Below are 23,712 nucleotides of genomic sequence, written 5' to 3'. Positions count from 1 at the left end.
CAAAAAACTTCCACAATGACAGCAAGTAAGACAGAATACTACCCACTAAGACAGGGGTAAATTTCTTACTGACTTTGGTGGAGGTTGGATCTGTGTTCAATACTTATTTATGTTGGACGCAAACGTGTGCACATGCACACAGTTTTGGAAGCCAATGCAGTGATCTTCTGAAATCTAATAGTTTGGGAGCTTATGGGAAGTGATTTATACTCTTGTATAATTTAGTTACCTCTACCCCAAGCAGACTGAAACTTCTTTCTCTGCACAGTCTGAAGAGGAGACAGTGCCTGAACACCACTGCTTTTCCCTCGGAGGTAATGATCTGCAAGTGTATTTTTAACTGACGGCAAAGATACCAGCAGTCTATTCTCATGTGTGTGTTATTTAAGGCTGAATGAGTAAGAGTGCTTCTAAAACAAACTCTCCAATGAGTGCCTTCATCCATCCACTGAAATATATCAACACCTTCAAATTCCCTACTAGTTTCTGAGTTTGTAATAGAGTAAGAAAGAACTATTTGAGAGTTATAACATTATTTCTGGGTAGCAGCTCAAACTCAAATCTTTGCTTTCTGTTTGGAATGCAACATCTGCTCCTGTAGGGTTGTTCAGTAATGAAGATGMCACTGCAGCATACTCATAAATGCCTGAGAAACAGTCCTGAGCCCCTCTAGAAAGCAAGGCACACCCTATAGCAGGGTCCATCACCCCGCACACCTTCCTAAGAGCACGCAGTCCCTGAGAAGCCAGGTAATCTATTTGGCTTGCGAGACACGTTAAAAGCGCAAGCTCTCGACTACAGCCAGTTTCCCTTTCCCCTGCTCTCTCCTCACATACACTGCTCTTTACACGCACACATCTAATTGACAAAAGAGATAACATTAAGACTGAACTTACTTATAAACACTATGATAATCAAGCTAAATTTATCAAGGTCAATATTTGGATTGGCAAAAGTGTCACAGAAGGTTGTGTAGATGATCATGAGGAGCACACAGCTGCTGATAGCACCAAATGGAGGCTTCTTCCTTTCGAGCCAGTCCTTGATGTATCTTCGGACAATCTGAAACACAGAAATCAACAGGTTGCCTCTTTTCAAAGATGCAGGGAGCCAAGTTGGGCATCACAAAATGAATCTGACAGCGGAAAGACACAAAGAGAAGAGAGTAATTTGGATGACGGCCACAGTGGATTTCAAAGCTTCCCTGCCACACAACTCTTCTTCTGGGGAATTTAACATTTGTAGTGCAACTTCCACTGGGCGTCCATAATGAGAGTATATTTTCAAGTACATTCAAATCCATCCTTAATCATGCCAAATGCTCTTTGCTAGCTGTCACTGAGACATGCCCATTAAGCCTCCCCAAAGTTTATCTCCTCTGCTGATACTAATGGATGTATGTAATTATCACAGTCCCCTTTGCATCAACAGACAATTCCAAGTGCAACTTTGGGAATCTTAAAAATCTGACATCTTCAGGAATTTCATGACGGTAGATAATCGAAAGTGATCCATGGAACATTTTAATATTTAAATAGCTAGCAATGCACCAGAAGTTTTTAATTAAATTATAACTCAAGCTTGAAAAGCAAAAGTGCATGTGTTGTGGGAGTTTAAATAATTCAAACTCTGAATATCTAGAGTTTTTGTAAATCCAAAGACAAATGCCATTTGCACGCTTTTAGAATACCAGAATTAACACAAGAAAACAAGCAAACGTCCTGTACTTAGTGTAACTTTTGCACTTTCAGGAAATTGAATCTGAAGCTGTTTTTCCAGATTTTTTTTAGAAGCAACCATAAATGATAAAGCAACTTAAACTTCTAATTTATGGCAAATAGTACAGGACTAAGGCTAAGTATCCCCAGCAGAGACATACATCTATCCTAGTCCTGCACGGGGAGTTGCTTTTTTTTTTTTCTCTCCTTACTTTATATGGTTTGAAAAAAAACTTTTTACAGCTTTTATCATACAGCTGTGACTTATGTTAATTTTTCAGCAACCACATTATCTTGCCTAATTTCTGCTGAAATCTCCCAAGACTGTTACCAAACTCTTCCAGAAATAATAGCACAAGGTGCTGAGACGCTTTTGTCAGAGGTTTCTAGGGGTGTCTCATTACCTTCCCATAGCAGTACCAGTAATAAACACCATCACTACCAGTTGAATAATACAGAACATTTTAGAGGTATTCAAGATTAATATTAAACCATCATCACCAGTGCCAGCACAGGACCTTTTCACACACTAGCTGCCAAAACCAGTGGATTGACCTCACGGCTGTCAGGTTTCCTCACTGCCTTCCCAGCTTTTTTGCAAATTTCTCAATAGAGAAGTCCTGTAAGTCACTGAGTAACTGCAGAAAATAGACTGGAACCACCACATAGTAGGGCACGTACTGAAGAGTTTGCATGCTGAGTTTACAAAAAGCAAGGTTTGCTGAAGACCAGTGGTTACCTCAAGGCACTTTTAAGTTTCCTGATGGTGAAAAATAACAGATTTACAGGAACCCATACATGGAGGTACTCGACACCCATGTGAAAACACTCACTCAACTTTCAAGTTTCACACTCGCCAGATGCCGAAGAGCAAACCCAGCCCCGCGGCGCAGGCGTTGGGAGCAAACCGAGCCCTGCAGTGCAGGCGTCGGGAGCAAACCCAGCCCCGCGGCGCAGGCATTTGGCAGAGCCCCTGCGGCCGCCCKGCTGCGAGGCGTGCAGGAAGAGAGCGCAGCGCTGCGCTGCCCGCCACGAGACGGGCAACCGCRCGCGCAAGGCAGCACCCGCAGCGTGGGCCCAGCCAAACACAGAGAGCCCACCAGCCTGATCCGAGCATGTCTGTGACCCTCGATCATTCCTAGAAGTAAAAAGGAAAGTTTCCGGCCTCTAAAGTGAGCACTTTCTAAGGAAGATTAAAAAAAAGAATCCTACTATCTGCTAAATTAAAATCACATCGTGGYAAGAATAACTGCAGACATTTATGGGCCTTCAGTCAGATAAATGTGAACCAGACCAACACTGAAAGTACCAGAGATACTGAAAAGTTTCAGTTAACAATTATACCAGAGTACAATTTACGCCCATTATATTTATTATGAAAACTAGAATCTTGTGTCTGTACCACACTATAATTGTAAAATATTTGACAATATGAATATTGTCTGTATGCATATCCAATATGTGCAGATATATAAGAAAGAGGGAAAATATTTAAAAAAATAATAATTTGAAGTAGTACTTCCTCCCTACCTTATACTAGTAGACGTTTTCTTTAAATACCCACCTCTGACTTCCTGACCTGGACTGGTCTAGAAGTTAATGCAAATTAGCAGACACCAGTGGGGCTTCTTCATGCATTTTACATTTAAAAAAATGGCATAGTCAGATCCTGAAGAACTAAACTGTGGCTTCAGGAAATCATGTCATGAGCCCCTAGCATCATGCTAAGAAACATGTACTATAAAAATCTAGATAAATGCAGCCTCTCTAACACAGAAGCTGATACATTCCTGGTTTCTCTTAATGTTCAAGGTGATCAGTAATTTTAGAGCATGTTGATCCAGCCTATAATCATTGACTTGAAGTAATTGAATTCTTATGTAATTTAACAGGAGAGAAATATAACCCAAGCCCCTATAGCTGTCTGTGAAAGTTGAACTACATTTTTCACAGGCAAGCTCATGTCAGCTGATTCATTTTGACTGAAAAACAATCCATTTGTTACTTATTCATGCCCTGCAGAGTTGTTTCAGGACAAGGATGCTTTGAAAGCCTCTTAATTCTTAACCCAATTTATAACCATTTCAGTGTTAACTAGGACTTTAAAAAAACTTGTAAAGATTTGTGGGGAAATAATGGTAATTCCCACACATACAATAAAGACAAGGCACAAACAGACCACAGTCAGCCAGAGAAGCCTTTTGCTCTGCAATAACRGACCGGAAATTCAAGACAGCCACAAGCAACATGGAGTGAAATGATTAAATAAAGAACCACATAGGTAAACAAGGGCCTGAAAAAAAAATACAGAGCTTTGTTTTCTGCAAATCTACAAGAAGCCAACAAGATGATTTCTGTACATTATGGCCTATGGTGAGGATCCACTCAACTCACTTGGCAGCTGCTGTTCCTGAGGAGCCAGTAAATAACACCCATATATGGTAAGATCATATATGAAAACAGCAGAACATACATTATAAACAACAATTCTCTTATCTTAATACACTTTCCTAACTGTCACACCCAGAGAAACCTGTCAGCAAAGTACAGCTAGAATACTTCCACCTGCCCACTCAAGTGCTTTACCTGCATACAATGAAATAAACTTAACATAATCCATTACTGCTTGTTATTAACTGAACTTGCGAGGAAAAGGTGCCTTCTCTTCCCCCTACATTTTCTGACATTTGTAATATATCACATCTTTCAAAAAAATACTAGGTCTTCAATGTTTAAAATGTTTTAAAATCATGAGCTGAAAGACTAGAGGAAGTCCATTTTTCTGTTTCTATATACACACAAAAGATTCTCCTGCTACTGATATCATCACAAAAAGATATCTCTTAAGGCTATCAACTCTTAGGGACTGATTTAATCTTTTAAAGAATTTAAAATGTTTTAATCGTATTTTTAGTTTGTACTGGTATATTCTTCAAAATACCTGGACAAAACACCTGAACTTTAACATTTCTACTAAGAAACACACATCACATTTTCCTTGGCTTGAAACACATAAGAAGACAAGCTGAAATAGGGCTATTAATGATGCAGTTCTAAATGCAGCAGTTACTTAAATTACTTTATCTTTTAAGGTAGGAGTCTTAGTTCGCTCATTACTACTACTACTATTACCATCACTTATAACGTAGCTTTACGATGAACTCTGCAATGCAAGGTTTTCTTGTGAAAAGTTTTCTTTGTGTGAAACAGTTTAATAACTTCTCAATACCCCTTCTTATACAGCGATAGCAAATGAAGAACAAAGATGCCACCGAATATTAGAAAAGCTGTTTCAGTGAAACASTAAGACATGTAAGACATGAAGACATGTAAGGGGGACAAACAGAAGGGAAAGTGAACCAAGATGGAGACTGTGAAAAGCAATAGAAAGAATTAGATGGATACCAAGATGGAAATGAAACTGTAGGTTGTACAACTGCATAAATGTGACCTGCTTCACGATCTGCAGCTGCAGTTTGAACAACTCTCCCAGCTCCTGGCTCAAACCACTTCCACTGGACCCTGTGCTGATGATTCTATTTTCAAGCTACGGTCTTCTGACCATTCCTCTACACTGTCACAAAGCCAAGACTTTGTATGGATTCACCCACCTTTCCATAGCTTTTAAGAGATCAACAGATATCAAATCGGCACCCCAATAATATTAATAATATTAATAATATTAATAATATTAATAATAATATTAATATTGCTTTCCTGAAGCTGGGAGCAAAAAAAAAAAAAAAAAAAAGGCATAAAATATTTTTACTTTGCAAGACAAATGTATTTACCACAGTCTTGTTTTCATTCCTCAGCTTACTGAACACCCCCCCAAAGCTATCTTACTCCATTATGTCGGTCAATTTACTCACCAGAGAGAGCTCCTAGCACAAATACACCTTTACAATTAAACTTTACAAAACAAGGCTATTTTGGAAATTAATTTTCATGTTTGGGGCCAATCCAAAACTGTTTCTTAATAGCATTAAAAACAGGTGTAACAGCAAAAACACAAAGGGAGTCTGTAAGGGCGGTGTGTATATTTTCTTCATACTTTGCATTTCTGTGGGCACTAGGTTCTGCTCCCCGAGTGAAGTGCCAGAAGGGAGYGAACTGTGGTCTCAACGCTGCTAATCTGTCATCTCGGTTTTCTGCAACAAGCTTCCCAAAGTGCTGATCTCCTTGAGCACCACCGTGGCTGCCTGCAGCACCCCTGGAGATTTAAGGAAAAGCAGGGCTACTTCCATACAGATTTAAGTTACAAGACTGAAAGCATTTGAAATCATTCCCTTTTTATAACAATTTGACTACTGTTTCCCCCTGCACCCCAACTGCTATAACTTTGGTGAGCGCTATGCCTAAGTGAATCATACCCTCTGCTCTCTGAAAGCTGCAATATGCCTCTCCCTTTCCTTTCTTATTCCTTAGAAGTAAATTAATTGCTAGGTTGTTTAGCTTCAGTTTTAGCAACAATCTGCAGTGCAACAGAGTACCCTTTYAAAGCTGTGTCTACAAACATGCTCCCGAAAGGCTGCCAGGGCCCCTCCGGAGCAGGTCGGGCAACGACACAGATGATGCTAAAATCCTTCACTTGGAGGATACCAAGATTTTCTGATTCTATGAGGATTTCTATACAACCAGCTTCATTTTATAGATTTGGAAGAAGAACTACTAGAATCATAACATTAATTTTAGCTTTAGTTAAGGTCTGCTTAATATGAAGTGCCCACTTTATGCTGGCAGACAAATTACCAGTGGGGCAACTAGAGAATGCATGAATGATAATGTACAGACAAGCTTTTTATTATTTATTCATAGAAAACAGTGGGTTTTGGTGTGCTGCTTTGAAAAATGTTCAAACTAGTAGAATATAATGAAAGCACAGTGAAAATTCTATTTCATTAACATTTAATCATAAATCGCTCTTTAATATAAAACATAAAATAAAAGTCTGTCATAAGCACTTAGGTGTAGAGAAAGGAGAAAGTCTGCAAAAAGGAGAGAGGAAATATTGCAGTGTTTTTCACTGCTCTGCTACTTGTCACTTTCAGAAGAAAAAAATAAACAAAGAAACAACAATCTTGAACCAAACTCTCAGGACCGTGCATGATATTTCTTGAAATCTTAATTTAAGATATTTCTTGAAATCTTAATTTAAGCCAGCAAAAAGTATCAACACATAAACAAAGTAAAAATATCTTAGCATATTTGTGATGGCTGAGGAACAACGTTTTCCATCCCTTCCATCAGACTTTATAGAACTCTACTACACCGAAAAAAACAATCAGGACTTCAAGCTCCCACAGAAACATCAAAAGCAATATCTAATAATCTAATAAAGTAATATCATGAAATATCTACCACCATGCTTATCTATGTAACAAGTCTATTCTCAAATTGCCTTTATAGATATAGCAGTGGTGCACAAATAAGTTCTTGAACACTRCAGATCCTCAAGCCTTCCAGAACATGAGACCTTTACAGAACATAGTAGTTCACTTCTCAAGATCTCGTCAGAGAGGCTCTACTTTTTACTCTATAAATATAAATGCAATATTATGCTATCAGCATTGGTTTGACCAACATCACATCGTCRCTTAGCAAAATATGTCTGTAGATAGAGAGGATGCAGGCCATCGAAGATAACCTAAATATCGCTGACCAAGAGCAGAATAATTCTCCTTGCCAAAGCCCATGTGTCCGTGACAGCTATCTGTAAGCTTCAGAGGCTCTCTGATCACGTAATACCTTCTCCTCCTCAAGCCAGCTCTTTCAGCAGCACTTTCTTTAACTGACAAATGACAGTGAGCACCCGAGCAGAGGCTATACCCGCAGCCCCTTATGTGATTTGTTATCAGCAGCGTTATCTGCCATTCCAGGCAATGGCAGCTTGGCAGCACACGAAGATTGTTGGAGAAATGGTAAAAAAATAACCAGTTACACTACTTCCACTTCCTTCTCCCACCCCTCATTTAAAATTCTGACAAGCCAGCCACATTACCAAAAATCTCAATACATTTTCCCATAAAAAGAACAAACACCTCCCCCCCAAAACAGATCTAAAAGCACCTTCTCAACTGCTTCGCTCACTTTCCCGGGTTGCAAAAACAGCGAGCTTTGCAGCCTGCCCAGAAAACGAGCATTTAGGCAGTACAGATTTTCCCAGAGGCGARATTTTTTGAAGGAAAATACTCCCTTGGAGAAGGCTTCCTTTAAGCAACCTCCTCTGTTTTACACTCATGCAGATGAAGTGTAAAGCCTCTGTTCATCACCGTTGAGTGAGGATGGTTGAAGAGCAACAACCCTCCAAGCAGGCAGGTCCCAAGCCTGCTCTCTTTCAAGCCTTTGCCCTAGCAGGCATTCCTGCACTGACTTTTCGGCTGAACAGTATGACTGTGCATGGCAAGCAATTGAYACCATGGGCGTGAAATGATAAATTAGAGGTAATTGCTGAAGCTGTCATTCATGAATTGTGGGCCATTATCTCTTAATGCATCTGGAATCCCAGAGTGCGCAACTTGTGATTTACCAAGTATTATTACTTTGCTACACGGCATGTTGTGCAACAGTTCAATAGTGAGCGAGTAGTGGTCTACAAATGAGATGCAAAACTTCGCATTTAATTTAAAATACGTCTGGATGAAGGGAAATCAGACACACGACTACACCACTTGGTGTCAGTACTTTCCTTGCATATTGTTTTCTCCTGATAACCGCTGGTTAGCCTTGGATCCCACCTTCAAAAATGGCTTTGATTCTTATCTGGATTGAAAACAGGTTGGTCTATTTTTATACAGTCCTACCTAACCAAGACAAATAGTGTTGAACACCCTCAGTATTTTGATCTGTAGCTATCCTTAGCATTTCTTTTCTTCCATATCTTCTGAATAGATCTCAAGTGCAGTACCTTAGAAACAAAATGTTATGCTTAGAGCAATGTGGATTATTTTTGTTGATGTTTCATTTCCAGATACTGCCTTAAACATTTTGAAAGGGGAATCAGCCTTCAGTTTGTTGTTGAATCACATTTACTAAAACCAAACTCTTCTCTATGTCCCAAATCAGTCATCACGTTACACAAGCTTTAGGATTCTGGGGAGGGGGGGAAAAAGGGTGGGCGGTTTGTGTCTGTGTCCTTTTCCCTTCCCTTCCCTTCAAAATGAGTCTTTTTGCTCCTAAATCACGTCYGTTTGCTGCTAGGTCTCATCACAATCCTGATTTGGAACTTATGATCATCCTGCATTTATTTCAYATGCTTACTGCACAATTTATATTACTTAACCTTCCCTATGGTGCTGCTATAAACACCTCACCCCCAGTCATCTCAGGTAGCAATTTCCTGCAACATGTTTTTCCAAAGTAAGATGCCATTATACATACTACTAATACAAACATTATACATACATTATACATACTACTACATACAAACTACTCTTGAAATTTTGCAGTGGTTCTGTCTGGCAGCCTACCAGCATCTTGAGACTCTCATTAGACTGCAGCACAGCTTGCTGATGCCCTGTCAAGCATGGTAGGTTACTTCATTCTGCCTAGATCTGCTCTTGTCCTTTATTTCCTAGAAATTCCCTACTCAAGGGACATCTTCCAGGTTTTGGACCTTTCGGGACTAGAGGATTCAAGCAATTTTGCATGTAATACGTTTCACAGACTTAATTTTGATAACCATGAAGTACATAGGAATGTTCATCAGCTTATCTTCAAGTTCCTAATTATTAAGGAGGTTCTTAGACATCCAAATATGTGAACAATCCAATACACTTGGGGGCACCGCAATTAATATGTCCCTTTTTCATATGATAGGGTTATACCCAGGTCATGCAGGTACTCATGCTGGTGGTTAATGTTGTGCTTATCACATTCATCTGCCTATTAGACCTTAATGGAACTTTTTGGTCATATAAGACAAAAACTTCACTAGGACTTCAGTAAGTTACAATATATATGCTAACTTTGAAATCAACCATTATAACTTAATACAAGACTAATTTACAAGAGCAGAGCACAATGACAGATATTCTTCATATTGTCCTAGGCATTCCATTATAGGCTCCACTTTCACTTGTCTACACTTTAACCACATTTTCCATTCCAAAACTTGCTTTCCACTGACAAAATTCAGCAAGTTCCAGCTCAACCCAGAATTAAACCATGGTCTAGAGTCGGCACTGGTACTGTTCAGGAATGACCTACAAATCCCAGCGATTATCCCTCAAAAGTGGTTTCACAGAGGCAACAACCTTTACCTATTGTTCCTAGCTGCTCAGCTGGTCAAAAAGCAGGAATCTGCCTGAACTCTGCTATGCCACTGCTGAGTGGTGTCTGAATGTGAGTGAGTGAGTGAGTGAGTGTATGAGAGAAAGAGAGAGAGAGGGGGGGGCACAACTTCATGTGAGGGTGTTTCATATATTTTTTTTTTACTCTCTGTTCTTTCAAAAGCATAATACAATGCTTAAAAATCCTTACATAATTAAACCTCAGAAGTTAGAAAGGGTGTTGTCCAAGGAATAAATCACCACTGCATAGGATATATTATTTTCCACAGGACTTTTGTTTGCAGCTGAAGTTGAAAGATGAGCAGTGAATAAGTCATGGGAAAGGGCACCGCGTGGTTCGGATGCCTGAATACCACCCTGAAGAAAAGGATTCAGCTCATGTTTCTGCCAAGAAGTTCCCAACTGATGCTATGCAAGACAGTTACATTCAGCTTTCTCAGAYGGTACCAACTCCTTTTGTCTTCTAAGTGGCCAGTGAGCTGTGACCAAATTGGCAAAAGGAGAGAGCTTCAAGTAGCACAGGCTCTCTGGGAGCTGGATTTTCAAYGTCTCAGGAAACGAGTAATGACAAGAACATAAAGCTTAGACTTCAGGTGTTTTGCTTTTGGTGTCCAAGAACAGTGGGCATTTCTCAAATTTTGATCTCGGTAAAATAACGTCCCAAACATGAAGTGGAAAAAAAAATACTTACTAAATACTAGTATTTGTTTAAAACAAAAAAACGCCGACAGATACCACAGAGATGAGCATCACAGGAAATTTACACTGCAATTAGTTTCTTTGCATTCAGTGCAGGATTTCAATCACATGCCACGAAAAATAAGGTCTTGTATTTCAATATGAACAATGAGAATAAAATGAACTATTGAATAGCTAGCTGCTCATTCCTTGAGTAACCTCCAATTCGGTGAAAYAAATGATGGAGAAGTCCTGTAGAAAAGTAGTTTGCAAGTAGTGTGCAATTAAAACTCTTATTGTAAAGTACATGCAAAATAGCTTGAGAAACCTCAGTTTTGTCATATCTAAATTTCTGACTGTTTAGTCCTAGTGGATTTTATTAACGTAGATTTTTTTTTTATTCTTGTAATTAGTAGTAGATACTGCACAGGGAGGACTTCCTTCATCATCCAGGCAAAGGGCATGTGACAAAAGAAGTATCTAGTATTCTCCAAGCTCATTTGTATGGGGCTGGAATTCCTCCCAGCCGAGGCTGCCATTTCTGCCACTTTATGTTCACAAAGCCCCTTCTCGAGATGCAGCAGCGTATGTTTGCGGTGGTGAGGGACAGATGCTCAATCTCAACAAAGATCAATGTGGCTCTGGGGAGCACTGCAGCATCTTTTCTCTGATATTAGACTCCACTATCCTGAGGCTCTTTCCTATGTAGTGGTTTACCATGTTGCCAGTCTGTCTTTACAATAGCTCTCTTTATCTTCTTTTTTAAATAAGGATGTATATTTAAAAGACATACCTGTCCAATAATAAGAGGGACTACAACAGTCATAAACAGCTGGGAGAATATAGATGTAAAAGGCACAGAGGAGGATGATCCAAGCTACAAAACAAAAATATACTGTTAATACTCCACTTTTCTTAGGATCTGCAAATTTCATGCATTTATATCACATATTAATACAGCATTTGTTTTAAGTGTAAAAACATGCAGGTGTGCACACATTTAAGTCTCAATAATGCATTGGTATTCCATAATAATGAAAGTAAAGCAATCTCTGCTTGATTATTCTATCACCTAAGGTAAAAAGCACATCAATATTCATTTAATTGAAACCCTGCTCCACATGTATGCAAAGTAAATCATGGGAGCATTTGCAGGATCGTAGTCTAAAACAGACCGTGAATCTTTCTACACATGCAGTTCGATCAACTAACCTTGCCACTTGTATAGCGAAACAAACAGAAAAACTGTTATACTTATTTTCACACTACTTAAAAACAAATAAAACAAATGCTGAAGACATTATTTCAATGACATTAAAAAGACATTTTCTAGTCGATCTTGTACTGTGAAAGTAAAACAGCAACAGGCCTTGTCTTCAAATAATAATTCAAACTTCAAATAATATATTTATGATTTTAAATGCTAAAAATATTTTATTCAAAGATGCATGAAAAAAAGGTGAACCAAAGGAAGTCAGTGGGATTCTTGCAATTTCAAATTACTCCAGAATGTGTAGGACAATATGCACATTTCTTTATACTCTGATTGGACTTACTTTATGCCAGGCCAGTTAARAGTTTTATTTAACATCTTTTTAACAGCATTTGAAAACACATTAAMGAATGTATAGTATAAAAATTGAAATAGCATTGCCAGAGCTTCTGAGAAGAAACCATTCTGCAGACAACTGTTTGGTAACAGGAGTAAAATGACCTATCAATGAGGATTTCACAAATCCACATGGTTTTATCTTGCATTTCATTTTAAAAATCCACAAAATGATGACAGAATTCATTTTTTTTTTCAGCTTCATCTAATTAAGAGACACTGATCTCTTAAAACATTCGCACATACTTCATGCTCATAAATTACACTCACACTGCATTATACCTCTGACATCTATCTTCCTTTCAAAGCTACCTGCGGGCATTATAGACAAGGTGATCATACAATCTAGTCACATCCTGTAATTCTGCCTAGCAAATCAACATATGGCCATAAAATAGGGCTGGCATAAAAACGAAAAGAGAATCTGCAGAAATGCAGAGTACAGAAGGAATAGAAATTTTGCATACCAAGTCTTTTACCTTATTCGGATTCGTATGACTACAACCTTTATCCAAAGAACACCATTTGATTTGAAACAAACAAAACCAAAAACTATATCACTTTCACAGGTTTTCAAACAACAACAGCCTTGCCAACTTTTTAAAAAACATTACTTCAAATGCAGTATCTTCAAGCTGCTAGGGACTCATAAACACTGACTATGAAACTATTCCTTTCTAAACATGAAATAGAAACTAATTTACAGATGCTGAGATGCTAACAAACCCACCCACATAACAACACACTTGCCTCGGAGAGGTATTTTACACATCAGAGTAAGATTCACCATCCTGCCAGCTTCACTCCCCCAGTTCAGGCTCACGTCACTGTCCTCTGGCCCACAAAAGACTGACACAGAGACTCTGCACAAATGTCTCTACCAGACCATATTTTAAATAAAACAAACATAAACACAACAGTCCAAAATGTCAATTAAAAGAAATGATTATGCTTTTTTAAAGCTTTTGCCCACAGCAAGTGAGTTTCTTGGCTAAAAAAAAAAATCTTGAAAAAGTACTTATTTGTGTTTTTTTAACCTGAAAAGTTTGGTATAAATGTGATGAGTGTGTGCTAACTTGGACAGCAGCAGGCTTACTACACTAATTAAATTCAAACAAAGACCATGAAAACTCTTCCTTATGGAAAAGAATAGGCCTTTTTCACTTAAATAATCCCMGTTGTTTCTGTCAGACAATTCACATGAACAAGAACTGCATCTTCTGCAAGTGCTTCCTGGCTATGGCTGTACAGAAAGCGAATTCCAGGCAAATCCTTCCAGCTTGGTTATCCTGCAGCCACCAGGCAGCACTTTCATACTTGACCTGCAGCATTCTTGCTACTATAATTCTTCTCAAGAGACTGCCCGCTTTGAAAACACCTGACAAATTATTTAGTAAGTTTGTGGGAGAAACACTGGCTTATCCTTAATTGATAGGATTCATTTAACTAGTTAACTATTTAACTTGTGGTAGAAAAGCTATCTTCCTTGCATAAAAATAAGACAATTCTACTTCCTTGCCTAGTCCGCCGCCACTAGCCAGATGCTCCTTTCTCATCTTTCTGACTGACTGGGTAGGTATCAAAGCGGGGGTTTCTTCCCCAAGGATGTTCCCATTTCTGCAACTGCCACTGATTCCGAATAAACACACCTCCTACCAGTCATACCAAATTACAATCCAGTGCCACATGCGCTGCCTGTATTGAGTCCACTTCAGAGGCGGCTGTCCTTCGGGGCCCTCCTTTTCCAGCATTTCCTTATAATTACCTTGTTTCCTCAGACTGGCTCTCTGCACCCTCATACTTCATTAGCCAACTTGAGCCCTGCCCCTTGCTACGCACAGCCAGGCGGGACTGGGAGCAGGGCACAGAACAGAAGGGTTGCTGGCAGGTCTCTTATGCGAGAGCTCTAGTCTAAGCTTTTCTTTTCCACCTCCAGGTCAGGCTACTCCAATACCTGTCTTTTAACGTTTTGTCGTCAGAGCTTTATCGTCACTGCCTCCTTACTTCCCATTGCTTTGTGTTACTCTCACCCAGCGCAGATCCTGCTGCCGCCGGGTCTGCCYGACCACCCCTCATGCAGCCTCAGCCCCGCGTGTCCCATCACAGAAGGGAAGTGGAAGGTGACACATTTTTTAAAAAGATGCAGGTGGGATGCAGCTCAACACGGAAGATATCAAACACGAGTGACCAACTGAACCAAACCCTCTGCCTCAGCTTCCTCCTCCACCCTCATCTTGTCACTGCAGTWGGTGACATTACCCAGTCATACATGCCCATGCCCAGGCACTGGCCTATGTTACATTGCAGCAGCGGCAGAAAAATCTCCTTGTTAAATAACTCAGGTACYGGCAAATGGGAACACTTTGCAATTAGTACAGTTAATTACGGWGACAACGTTCAGGCTCTGGGAACTTGCACTACTCTGCAGGAGTCAGGCTCGGAGCACCCAAGAGCACCCGCGAGTTCAGCATTGCCCTCCTCTAGAATTCAGCCAGGACACAGAGCTTGGAGGCCAGGTATAAGCTAAGGAGGCCTTCRATCTGATCCAACATGAAAAACAAGCCAACAAACACAAAAAAACAACCAACCAAAACAAAAAACCCTCTGGTAAAAAATATATTTTTTCTTCTGCTCATCTGGCCTTAGATCTTCAACTTATTCTGCACACAGGAAATTTAAATGAAGGTCAAGAGAGATGAAACAGCCAGCCCTGCATAATGTTTCACGAGTCTGAGAGAGCTAGAAGGTCACCAGGATGTTTCCTCCTTCTCCACAGCTGTAAAGTCAGTCACAGGCTCTAGACAGCTCTGTAAGCAAGGAAGGGAAGCCAGGAAAAAGCCTCTGCTCCTGGGACTGATGGTCTCTAAGGAATGGTGACATCAGGAGAGGAAAGGGAAAGGAAGGGAAGGCATATTCCTGAGGATGGAGCTTCTGGTAAGAGAACAAGGAAATAAAGAAGGTAGGAAAGGAAATCACAAAAGATGAGAGACTAGACGGCCAAAGAGAGGTAGTAGTATATTTTTCTGCTACTGTATCATTACTTTTTCCTGGATAAATGGCCTTGATGGAGACTGGTAAATCTGAAAGGTAACTTATAGTCCTTTCTTCTCACTTCCCAAAGCCACTGACCTTCAAAGGCAGAGAAAACTACAGCCACCAGTCCTTATGTTGAGCTAAGCACTAAAGATTTGTCCATGCCTGCGGATAGATTGCTGCAATCAAGCCCTTGGACTCAACCTGCTGATTAAACTGAGAATCCCTAGTTATTCAGGCTTCTTGATTCCTCACTGTGCTGCTGGGCGTACTTCTGATTATCCGAGTCAAAGTAAGAATTAAACCTGCGACAGGTGCAGAAAGAAAACCTGAGAATTAAAGGTTTGGTTTGTTAGTAACGATTAGAAATGCATAGATTATTTAATCCAGTGGAAAAGATGTCTTGGAAAAGATGTCTTGGAAAAGTGAAAGAACTGTACTCTGCGTATGAGTCAGGGAGGTAAATTCTGGAGAAGACATGCTGTCCAGCTGCATAACACTGGCCACAACAAAAGGCAAATGGGTAAATACTGATCTTCAGGAAATTAGAAGGCTTTTACTCATTGGAGAAACAAGTTTCTGGCATGGAGGAAGGGGAGCAGGGAGAAATAAAAATCCTTGTACCCTGGAAACATTCAGTTTTGAGATGCACTGCGCAGGCTGGAAGAGAGGAGACTAGAGGATTCAGGACCAGTCCTGCCAGTCTCCCAGTTCTCTGCATCCTGTGAAGAAACACATTTTGTTTCTGCTGAGTATAAGATGCCTCTTTAGAAGATTCCTCTAACATTGGAGAGATGTTAACAAAAARGAAAAAAAAATCTGGAGCAAAATCAATCAGCAAGGTCCTCTGTGGACCTTCTGTGGAAGTTCTTCCACAGAAACATTATAGATTTTGTAGTCCTTTGCCTAGGCAAGTTTACAATAATTTGCATGTCTTTCAAGAAATGGAGATGTCTTGTACCATTACAGTTTGTATGCAATTTTATATAACAGAGCCATAAAAGGCTAATTTGACAAAGGCATAAAATATTTAACCCAAAGTCTTACAACAGTGATTGAAAAGTTCTTGTCAGCTGTAAGGGGCTTGGATCAGATTCACCACTTTTTTTTTTTTTTTTCCCCCCCCTAATGATTAAAGAGAAAGGAAATGGCGAGGTAAATAACCAGGTAGAAATGATGATGCTCTCTAAAACTTTCACATGAAGGAGCTGATTTGTTAACAGCCAATGCACGATGCTGCTCCCTCCCTGCACAGCCGCACTCTCGGTAACCAGCCTRTTGTCATATAACGGGCAAATCCATTAGCTTCAACTTCCTTATCAACTTCCAAGGATTTCCAGTTATTAAAATATTTGCATATTAAACATTCCTCAGTGGACTGATATCACCGCTCATTTACAGAGGCTTTGAGAGGAAAAGCGAAACAGCATGTGCAGAAATCTTTTCAAAAAAGAAAATTTCTCATGTAAGTATTTATCTGAAAGGAAGTAGTGCAGCAATGGAGAACACTTAGCAAAAAAAATGAGCAAATCATGAACTTTAAATTAAAACATTGGTTTTCAAGACTGTGAAAATGGGAAAAAAAGTAACAAATACTTCTGTCAACATCAAGTTTCATTTCATATCCTTATCCATCAGTTATTTTGTTTTCTGTGAGATATTTGCACTCCAGAAATCTTTCAACAATGCCACTTTCTAGCACTTATTATGCCACTATTTACAATGCCATCTGCTACAAAATTCAGAAACTTGAGGGGACACCAAAGGGGAAAAAAAAATAAACCTTGAATAAATTTTGCATTGGGCCTGATTGCAGACACACTTCTAAAGTGCATAAAGCAATAAAGTAAATAAAAACACAATTACATACTTATTTCTAACATTTTCTTTGATGGCTTTCAATAGATACGTGGACTCATGCACCTTGAGTTTGCTGCTTAGAGAGCTGGGCTTCCAACTATGTGGAAGAGTCCAGCATGTGTCAGCCACGGAATCTCAGCAGCAGCAGGACTACTGAGAAGGCCACAGTGTCCCGCGATGCTGCAACGTTGGGCCCGCTCTGTGTCCAGGGCGAACCCAAGAGACAAGAAAGCCCTCACTGAGGGCCCAGGGTGCTCCCCAGCCTAGGGTTCCTGCTTATTTTCAGTAGGAGTTTAGTCTAAAAGTCTGCTGGATTAGGTCAAGAAATAAATGTCATCTACTGAGAGCAGGGCTGTCGTGTTTGGGTCCGTTTCTCTCTCAGTTAGTTCAATTCATACTTCAGCACCTTGCAGGGGATTGTCGTTCAGCAACAGTTGGCTCTTAAAATATGCCCAAAAGAGGTGCCAGTGCAGGCAGTGATTTCAATCACTGGACTGTAGATCTGCATAAACATTTTTAGTTGGAAAGTTATTAATAACAGGGAAATTGTTATTAAAATTGAAAAAGGAAATTGAACATAAAGAACAAGTCATAAGACAACTGAAAATTCATAGCTCTGTTTCATACCCAAATGACTAAATTCCTCAAGCATTCTTTAAACTGTTTGTAAACATTATTTATCGATATAGATATTTCCAAAAATTATATTCCTTTTACACTGCGGTTTCTATTTATTTGAACTTTTTCCCCAAAATGCCTTCAGAGAGAAAAAAAATAAAAAAAGAAAGAAAGAAAGAAGACATGAGTTCTCTGCTTTAAAACCTTCATGATTAATCTGTTATCACTGGTTTCAGCAACATATCTGATTTACTTGATGAGAGGAAGACAACATCCTTCTCTGATTGCTGCAGTTCCCAGACTATTATCATGAAAGAAACATCACTTATGATTGTAAAGAAACACAAACAGCAGGACACTCTGCTAACTTGCAACTGGCAAACCTTCATGTTGTTGCACTTCCACTTGCCATGTACATGAACCCTAACCAATTATATAGTTTATGGAACATTCCCCATTTGTAACACCATTGCTGGGAATACAACATAATTGACTGTTAATAATAAGGGTTAACACAAGGATGATGATCTCAGAGTCATGCCAGGATTCAATAGTTTCTAGACAGGTGGGATGTTAATCAGATTTCTACAGCAAATGTTGCTATTCTTTAAAGTCTAGCTTAGTGTTTGCACAAGGATACAGTAATTAATTGCACGATATCTAAGGTTTCATTAAATCAATCACTATCTCTCAGAATTTTTTTTCTGATAAGCTTTATACCATAAGTTTCACAGTACTTCTGTGAAAAACACTTTTCAGAAATGTAATAAATGTAAATCTGTATTTAACACTATTCATTTAACATAATAAATTATTTGTATTAAATGTATAATTTATTATAAGCTTCAACATGTCTTTATCACCTTTGTTTAGGCAACTCTTACTTGCTTTACCAGACAAACAGCAAAGGCAGTGCAGAACATTGTATTGTCTGGTGAATATGGGGCAACATTTAAACCATGAGCACTGCCCCACATAYTAAAATCAAAGAAACAAGAAACTAAGAACAAGCTGATGGACAACAATTTATTATGTTCTGGCAACGCCAAAAGTGTTTAATGCTCTATAAACATGGAGCCTCAGCAACAGCACCACTAATATAGAGTAACACTCTGTGTGGAAGAGTTAATGCTAGTAAGTGCCAATTTCATAAAAACAATATTTACTAAAGGCATTGACTTTAAAGAATTCAGAAGCCCAAATCAGGTACTGTTGAGGTAAATGGGACATCTTTTTTTAATACTGAAATCAGAAAATCCCACCCTATATTAATTAAACGGTAAATTGAGGCTGGAAAATTAACTGATGAGAGTACAGAAACATGAAACAGAAGTCACCAGTGTTGGCCATCCCACTGTCACTGGGCAGTACCACTTGAAGGGGTCAGCTCGCTGTCCCAAGGATCTGCCATGGGCAAAAGGGACCTCCAGAGAAGATGGACCTTATTGTTACAAGAGCAAGAAAAATGTAAGAGCAAGAAAAATGTAAGAGCCATTTTTCTTACTTAGAACAAGTATCTCTTTAAACCTACAGAGAATCTATGGTCTCAAGTGTTTGAGGAAAGCTCTGCTGGTATATATTGATATGATAAAGTCAGCACAGTTTTTGCACAAATACAGCTGTATGAGCTAAAATATAATGTGTTAGAATAAAATAAAAATACAATAAAATAGAAATCTTCCCAGGTAGTTTACTCATTGAAACAATAATTGCTCTACTCACTCTCAGAGCACTAAGTATCTCCAAAAAGTATACATTGTTAAGTCTATATTTTACATACTTATACACATATAGAGAGYATATACATCCTGCTTCTCTGGAAGCCCTAAAAGTGTCTCAGCTCTCTCCCTGCCCTTCACAAAGTGGCAGCCCTCAGTAACTGGCAGCACATTTGCCAGAATTCTCCCCAAACACCATCCCTGCTAATTGCCATGGGACACACCGGAGACAACCATAGCACACCGGCTATGGTCTCCTCATCATATACTGAGTAATACACACCACCACTACAAAGTATAAATCTAAAAGTGTGTCTTCACCTATGGCCTGTAAGGAACCAAGGTCCTGACGGAAAACTAACAACTGAGAAAGTCTTGATCTAACAAGAACAAACCAACCTCTTATTAGTGCTGCACAGGGGCTCCAGTCATTTGTCTTCCTCCTTCCAAGATTTCACAAACCTACACAAAAATCCTCATGGGCTCAGTTGGCCAAGCGTGAGGCTTCGTTCACCTGAACAGGGCTCCCTGCTGCCACCCATTTTTGTTTGCTATGATCTTGCCCAACCCCTGCACACGTGTCCTGTGCAAGGGACCTCCTAAGCTGCAACCACYTGCACAGCAAGCGCTTGTATTTGAGCCAGTCTAAAGCACATGGTCTTGTCATGCTGCAGGAACAACAGGTTTCAGTCCTCCTAGCAGAGCACAGAGCTCGTGTTTGCATTCACTGGCAAACAATTTTACAGCCCTCTGAAAGGCAGCTTATGTCATGTATTGACCAAAACAAATCTGCCTCAGCATTTAAGTACCGTGAAATCATCCGGTGCTGTCTTAAATATAGCATCTACCGGTACAACATTATTCAGTAAAAGGACAGACATTTTCAGATCAAAATACTTACAAAAAGTAGAAGCAGCAGCGGAGTTATAACGATGCCCTGGAAGAAATAAAAACAGTTGTCTGTTAGTCAGGGAAGCAGAGCACTCTTTACTTCCTTGTGCTCGAATGCACCGAAACACACAAAGYTCATTCAGCACTGTGGAAATTAAGTGACAAAAAGGAGAAGTTGGGCTTTGCTTTTCACTGTGTAGGTTCTTTGTTGATACAAGCATCATTTTATAAACAATACTCATTACATTTTTTAAAACCTCACGCTTTCCCCCCAAATCTTGATATTTGAAATTATATACACATCAAAACTCCCCTCTCATTGTGCTATATCTTAACTCTAACTATCCGCCTCTCCCTAGGAGGAGATTGGTGATTGAGGCCCATGTTGTCCAGTCCCAGGTCCTCTCCTGTGCAAAATCCACATCCACTGTGATGAATTAGGTGTTGTGACTGTGTAATGTAAGCTGATATTCCCCAAGGAAACGAGCTGAGATCTCCAAACTCATTTCACTCGATTAGACTTTGTGTCTCAGTGGTAGAATGCAAGTCTTTCATCTAATTTAATCACACAGGACCACCTCAGCTTTCCACATCCCCCAGGCAGACACAAGCAAAAAGATTTGTTTTGTTCACTGACAAGGAACAGGTTTAAAGCTGATGATTGGAAAAAATATAGGATTTTAAGTTTCATGAGGGTAAATTTTAAAATGAGTTGTTTGGGCTGGGAGTTAACATGACATGCATCAGTTTCATAGTTGCAAACAGTAATTCCCCATCATCCTTCCATCAGGCTTCAATATTTTATTATTTCTCAATAAAACTATTCTCACATTTAATGCATACTAATTCACAAACCTCACCCAGAACTTCTCTAAGTCAAGATTATTCTTTAGCCAAAGATTTCTCAGGAATAATTCTTCTTGCAGCTATTCACAAAATTCGTCCTCCAAAGGACAAGACTCTCAAACTTGTTTACATCCATCTAAAACAACATTTTCTTTTGGATTGGAGTTCAAGTGAAAAATAGTCAAACAAAAAAGCAACTCTACCTTGCTTTTCATTTAACCTTGATAAGCACAGCCTTACTCCATTCCATGGAAGCTGATATTAATCAAAAAAGCATTTCTACAAACATCTTTGTATTTGCTTTATGGGCCCACCAGGATCGCAGTCACAGAGAGCCCACGCGGCACAGAGGGCTCCCACTCAGAGCACTCTTGACAGGCAACAAGTAGACGCCCCCCACCAGAGCAGACACACGGGAATGGAGGCAACAGTTACCCTGCACAACCAGAAGGTTCTGCAGAATTTTAAAATATATTTTGAAATAAATAATATATGCCATATCTGACTGGCCCACAGCCTAGCTATCCATAATCATTTATCTTTTGTGAATGTCACATCTTAAATAGATCATAAAGATTGGAAAGAGAAGAGGTAGAAGCATTAAGGATTGCTTCAGGGAATCATTCCCTGTATAGGGGGAGGCCTAGACCAAAATGTAGGAATGTTTATGAAGAAATAAAGGTGTTCAAGGCTAGCAGCAGCAGAGGAAGGAAAAAATGTTCAGGAAGGGAAGGGGCACTAATTGCTGAATAGACACTGAAGGGCAGCATCATCTACAGTGCTTAAAAGGGAGAATTGACAGTAGGTCTGTATAAAGTGGATGCACACAGATGCCTCACTGGAATGAGCAAATGCCAACTTTTATGCAATATTACTCAGAGCAAGGTACTCAGAGGAATATGTGATACTACCTGTAGCAAGATACCACTGCAACTCTTTCTGGGTAGCAACAAACAGGAGCATTGCAGGGCAGGAGGTTATTTACTTACTATAAGCAACCTGTATTTTAAGAGAGCTGAGCACAGCAAGAAGACAGGATCCTCCCAGCTGCTGAACACAGCTAGCTTTCCTTTGCACCTGAAGGAACTCATTGGTTCAGCAGCATTGCTGATTTCTTACACATTTCAATAGCATTTTCATATAATTGTAAAACAAAAAAAAAGTGTGAGTAAAAAAAATGTGTTTTATCTGTAAAACATAAAAAAAAAGGGAGGGAGAGAATGAAAAAAATATTCCTACTTTCCCCTTCATTTTGCTAATGAATCAATCAAGCTGGAGTCCTCCCTTTGGACGGGTCCCTTGATTCCCTATGTATTTGCTTTGGAAGCTTGGGGATCTCAGCACAATGGTGTGGGCAACAGTCACTATTAAGTCAAAGCCTATAATGTTATGAAGCAAAGTGTTACCTCTGTGACAACGTTTCTTCTTAATTCTGTAAGCAGAGAGAAACAAGGAATATCCCTGCATAACGTTAATAGATTTCTGACTGTGCTTTTTGAAAGTCTGACTTTCAAACTGTCCATTCAATGATTTTCTAGAAAGTTTTGCAATTAAATCTGATCATCTTAATAATTAAGAACCAGTTTCCTATTGTCCCTCCACAGAAAGGATTTACAGGGCTGAATTTTCCCATTTGCAAAATGCAAGCAATTCCCTGGGAAGCGAAACAATTACCTGACAGAATAGATGCGATTATATTAAAAAAATAGATGCTGTTGCTGAATCAGAGTAATTTGATGTTAATGCTTTATTTTGATAAGGAGTGCCAAATTGAAAAACCACAGAGACTACATTAAAACCAAGAGGTTTTCAGTGCTGTGGTAGTTGTAATGGTTTATGGGTGTTAGCAAGGAAAGATTTATTAGGGGATGGAATAGCTGTTATCACACCAACTGATACAGTTGGAAAAGACTTTGGACACATAAAACCCTATATGTGTTATATAAAACGTACACGTTATACAGAAATATTGATGTGTTTGTGTGCAAAAGCCCTTCTTTTCAGGTTTCTGTTCCAGATTTGAAGGGTTTTATGTGACTGAAGTACATTTGTCTAATATAAGGTATTGCAAACACGGTCTCACTTCAGTAGATCACTTTGTTGTTAGAAATGAGCTCCCCCATATGCTCATAAGCACTACGTGAAGCATCTCAATTCATACTTACTAAAAGTAATCTATAGGGCAATTTCAGTCTAAAAATATCTGACAGAAATTACAGACAACAATTCAGGCTTCAGAAGTAAAACTAAAACTGTATTTCATTAAGAATAACCAAAACCAGAGAGTTAACAGTTACTCTACACCGTCCAGTTTAGGTGCCAGCAGATCGTAACACAGAATATTCTAACATGTGCTGCATGCCTATAATCTCAGACCACTACAAGCAGAGTGGCTAAAAAGCACAAAGGAAACTAGAAACAAAAAAGAAAGATGAAGTCCATTGGACAGT

At 39.3% G+C, this 23,712-nt stretch overlaps 1 protein-coding gene and 1 long non-coding RNA gene across 2 annotated transcripts in view; both read right to left on the bottom strand.

The window, feature by feature from the left end:
• The window catches only part of SLC10A7 (solute carrier family 10 member 7), a 123,941-nt gene that overhangs the window by 24,179 nt on the left and 76,050 nt on the right, over positions 1-23,712 (bottom strand). The window contains exons 6-8 of the mRNA XM_026042598.1: positions 20,427-20,462; positions 11,481-11,564; positions 897-1,062 (exon numbers count right to left, since the gene is read on the bottom strand). Of these exons, the coding sequence (XP_025898383.1) occupies positions 897-1,062; positions 11,481-11,564; positions 20,427-20,462 (286 nt within the window). The remainder of the gene's footprint in view (positions 1-896; positions 1,063-11,480; positions 11,565-20,426; positions 20,463-23,712) is intronic.
• On the bottom strand, positions 17,346-19,977 carry LOC112950163. The gene is made up of 2 exons (XR_003249968.1): positions 19,925-19,977; positions 17,346-17,691 (listed from the first exon to the last, which is right to left on the bottom strand). It is a non-coding gene; the product is annotated as an uncharacterized LOC112950163 (long non-coding RNA).

This window comes from Nothoprocta perdicaria, unplaced genomic scaffold, assembly GCF_003342845.1.
Source record: "Nothoprocta perdicaria isolate Ctin4 unplaced genomic scaffold, notPer1 scaffold_31, whole genome shotgun sequence".
NCBI classification, from domain to species: Eukaryota; Metazoa; Chordata; class Aves; order Tinamiformes; family Tinamidae; genus Nothoprocta; species Nothoprocta perdicaria.
The sequence above is the reverse complement of the archived record's forward strand: the minus strand, read 5'-3'. Positions and strand labels throughout refer to the sequence as shown.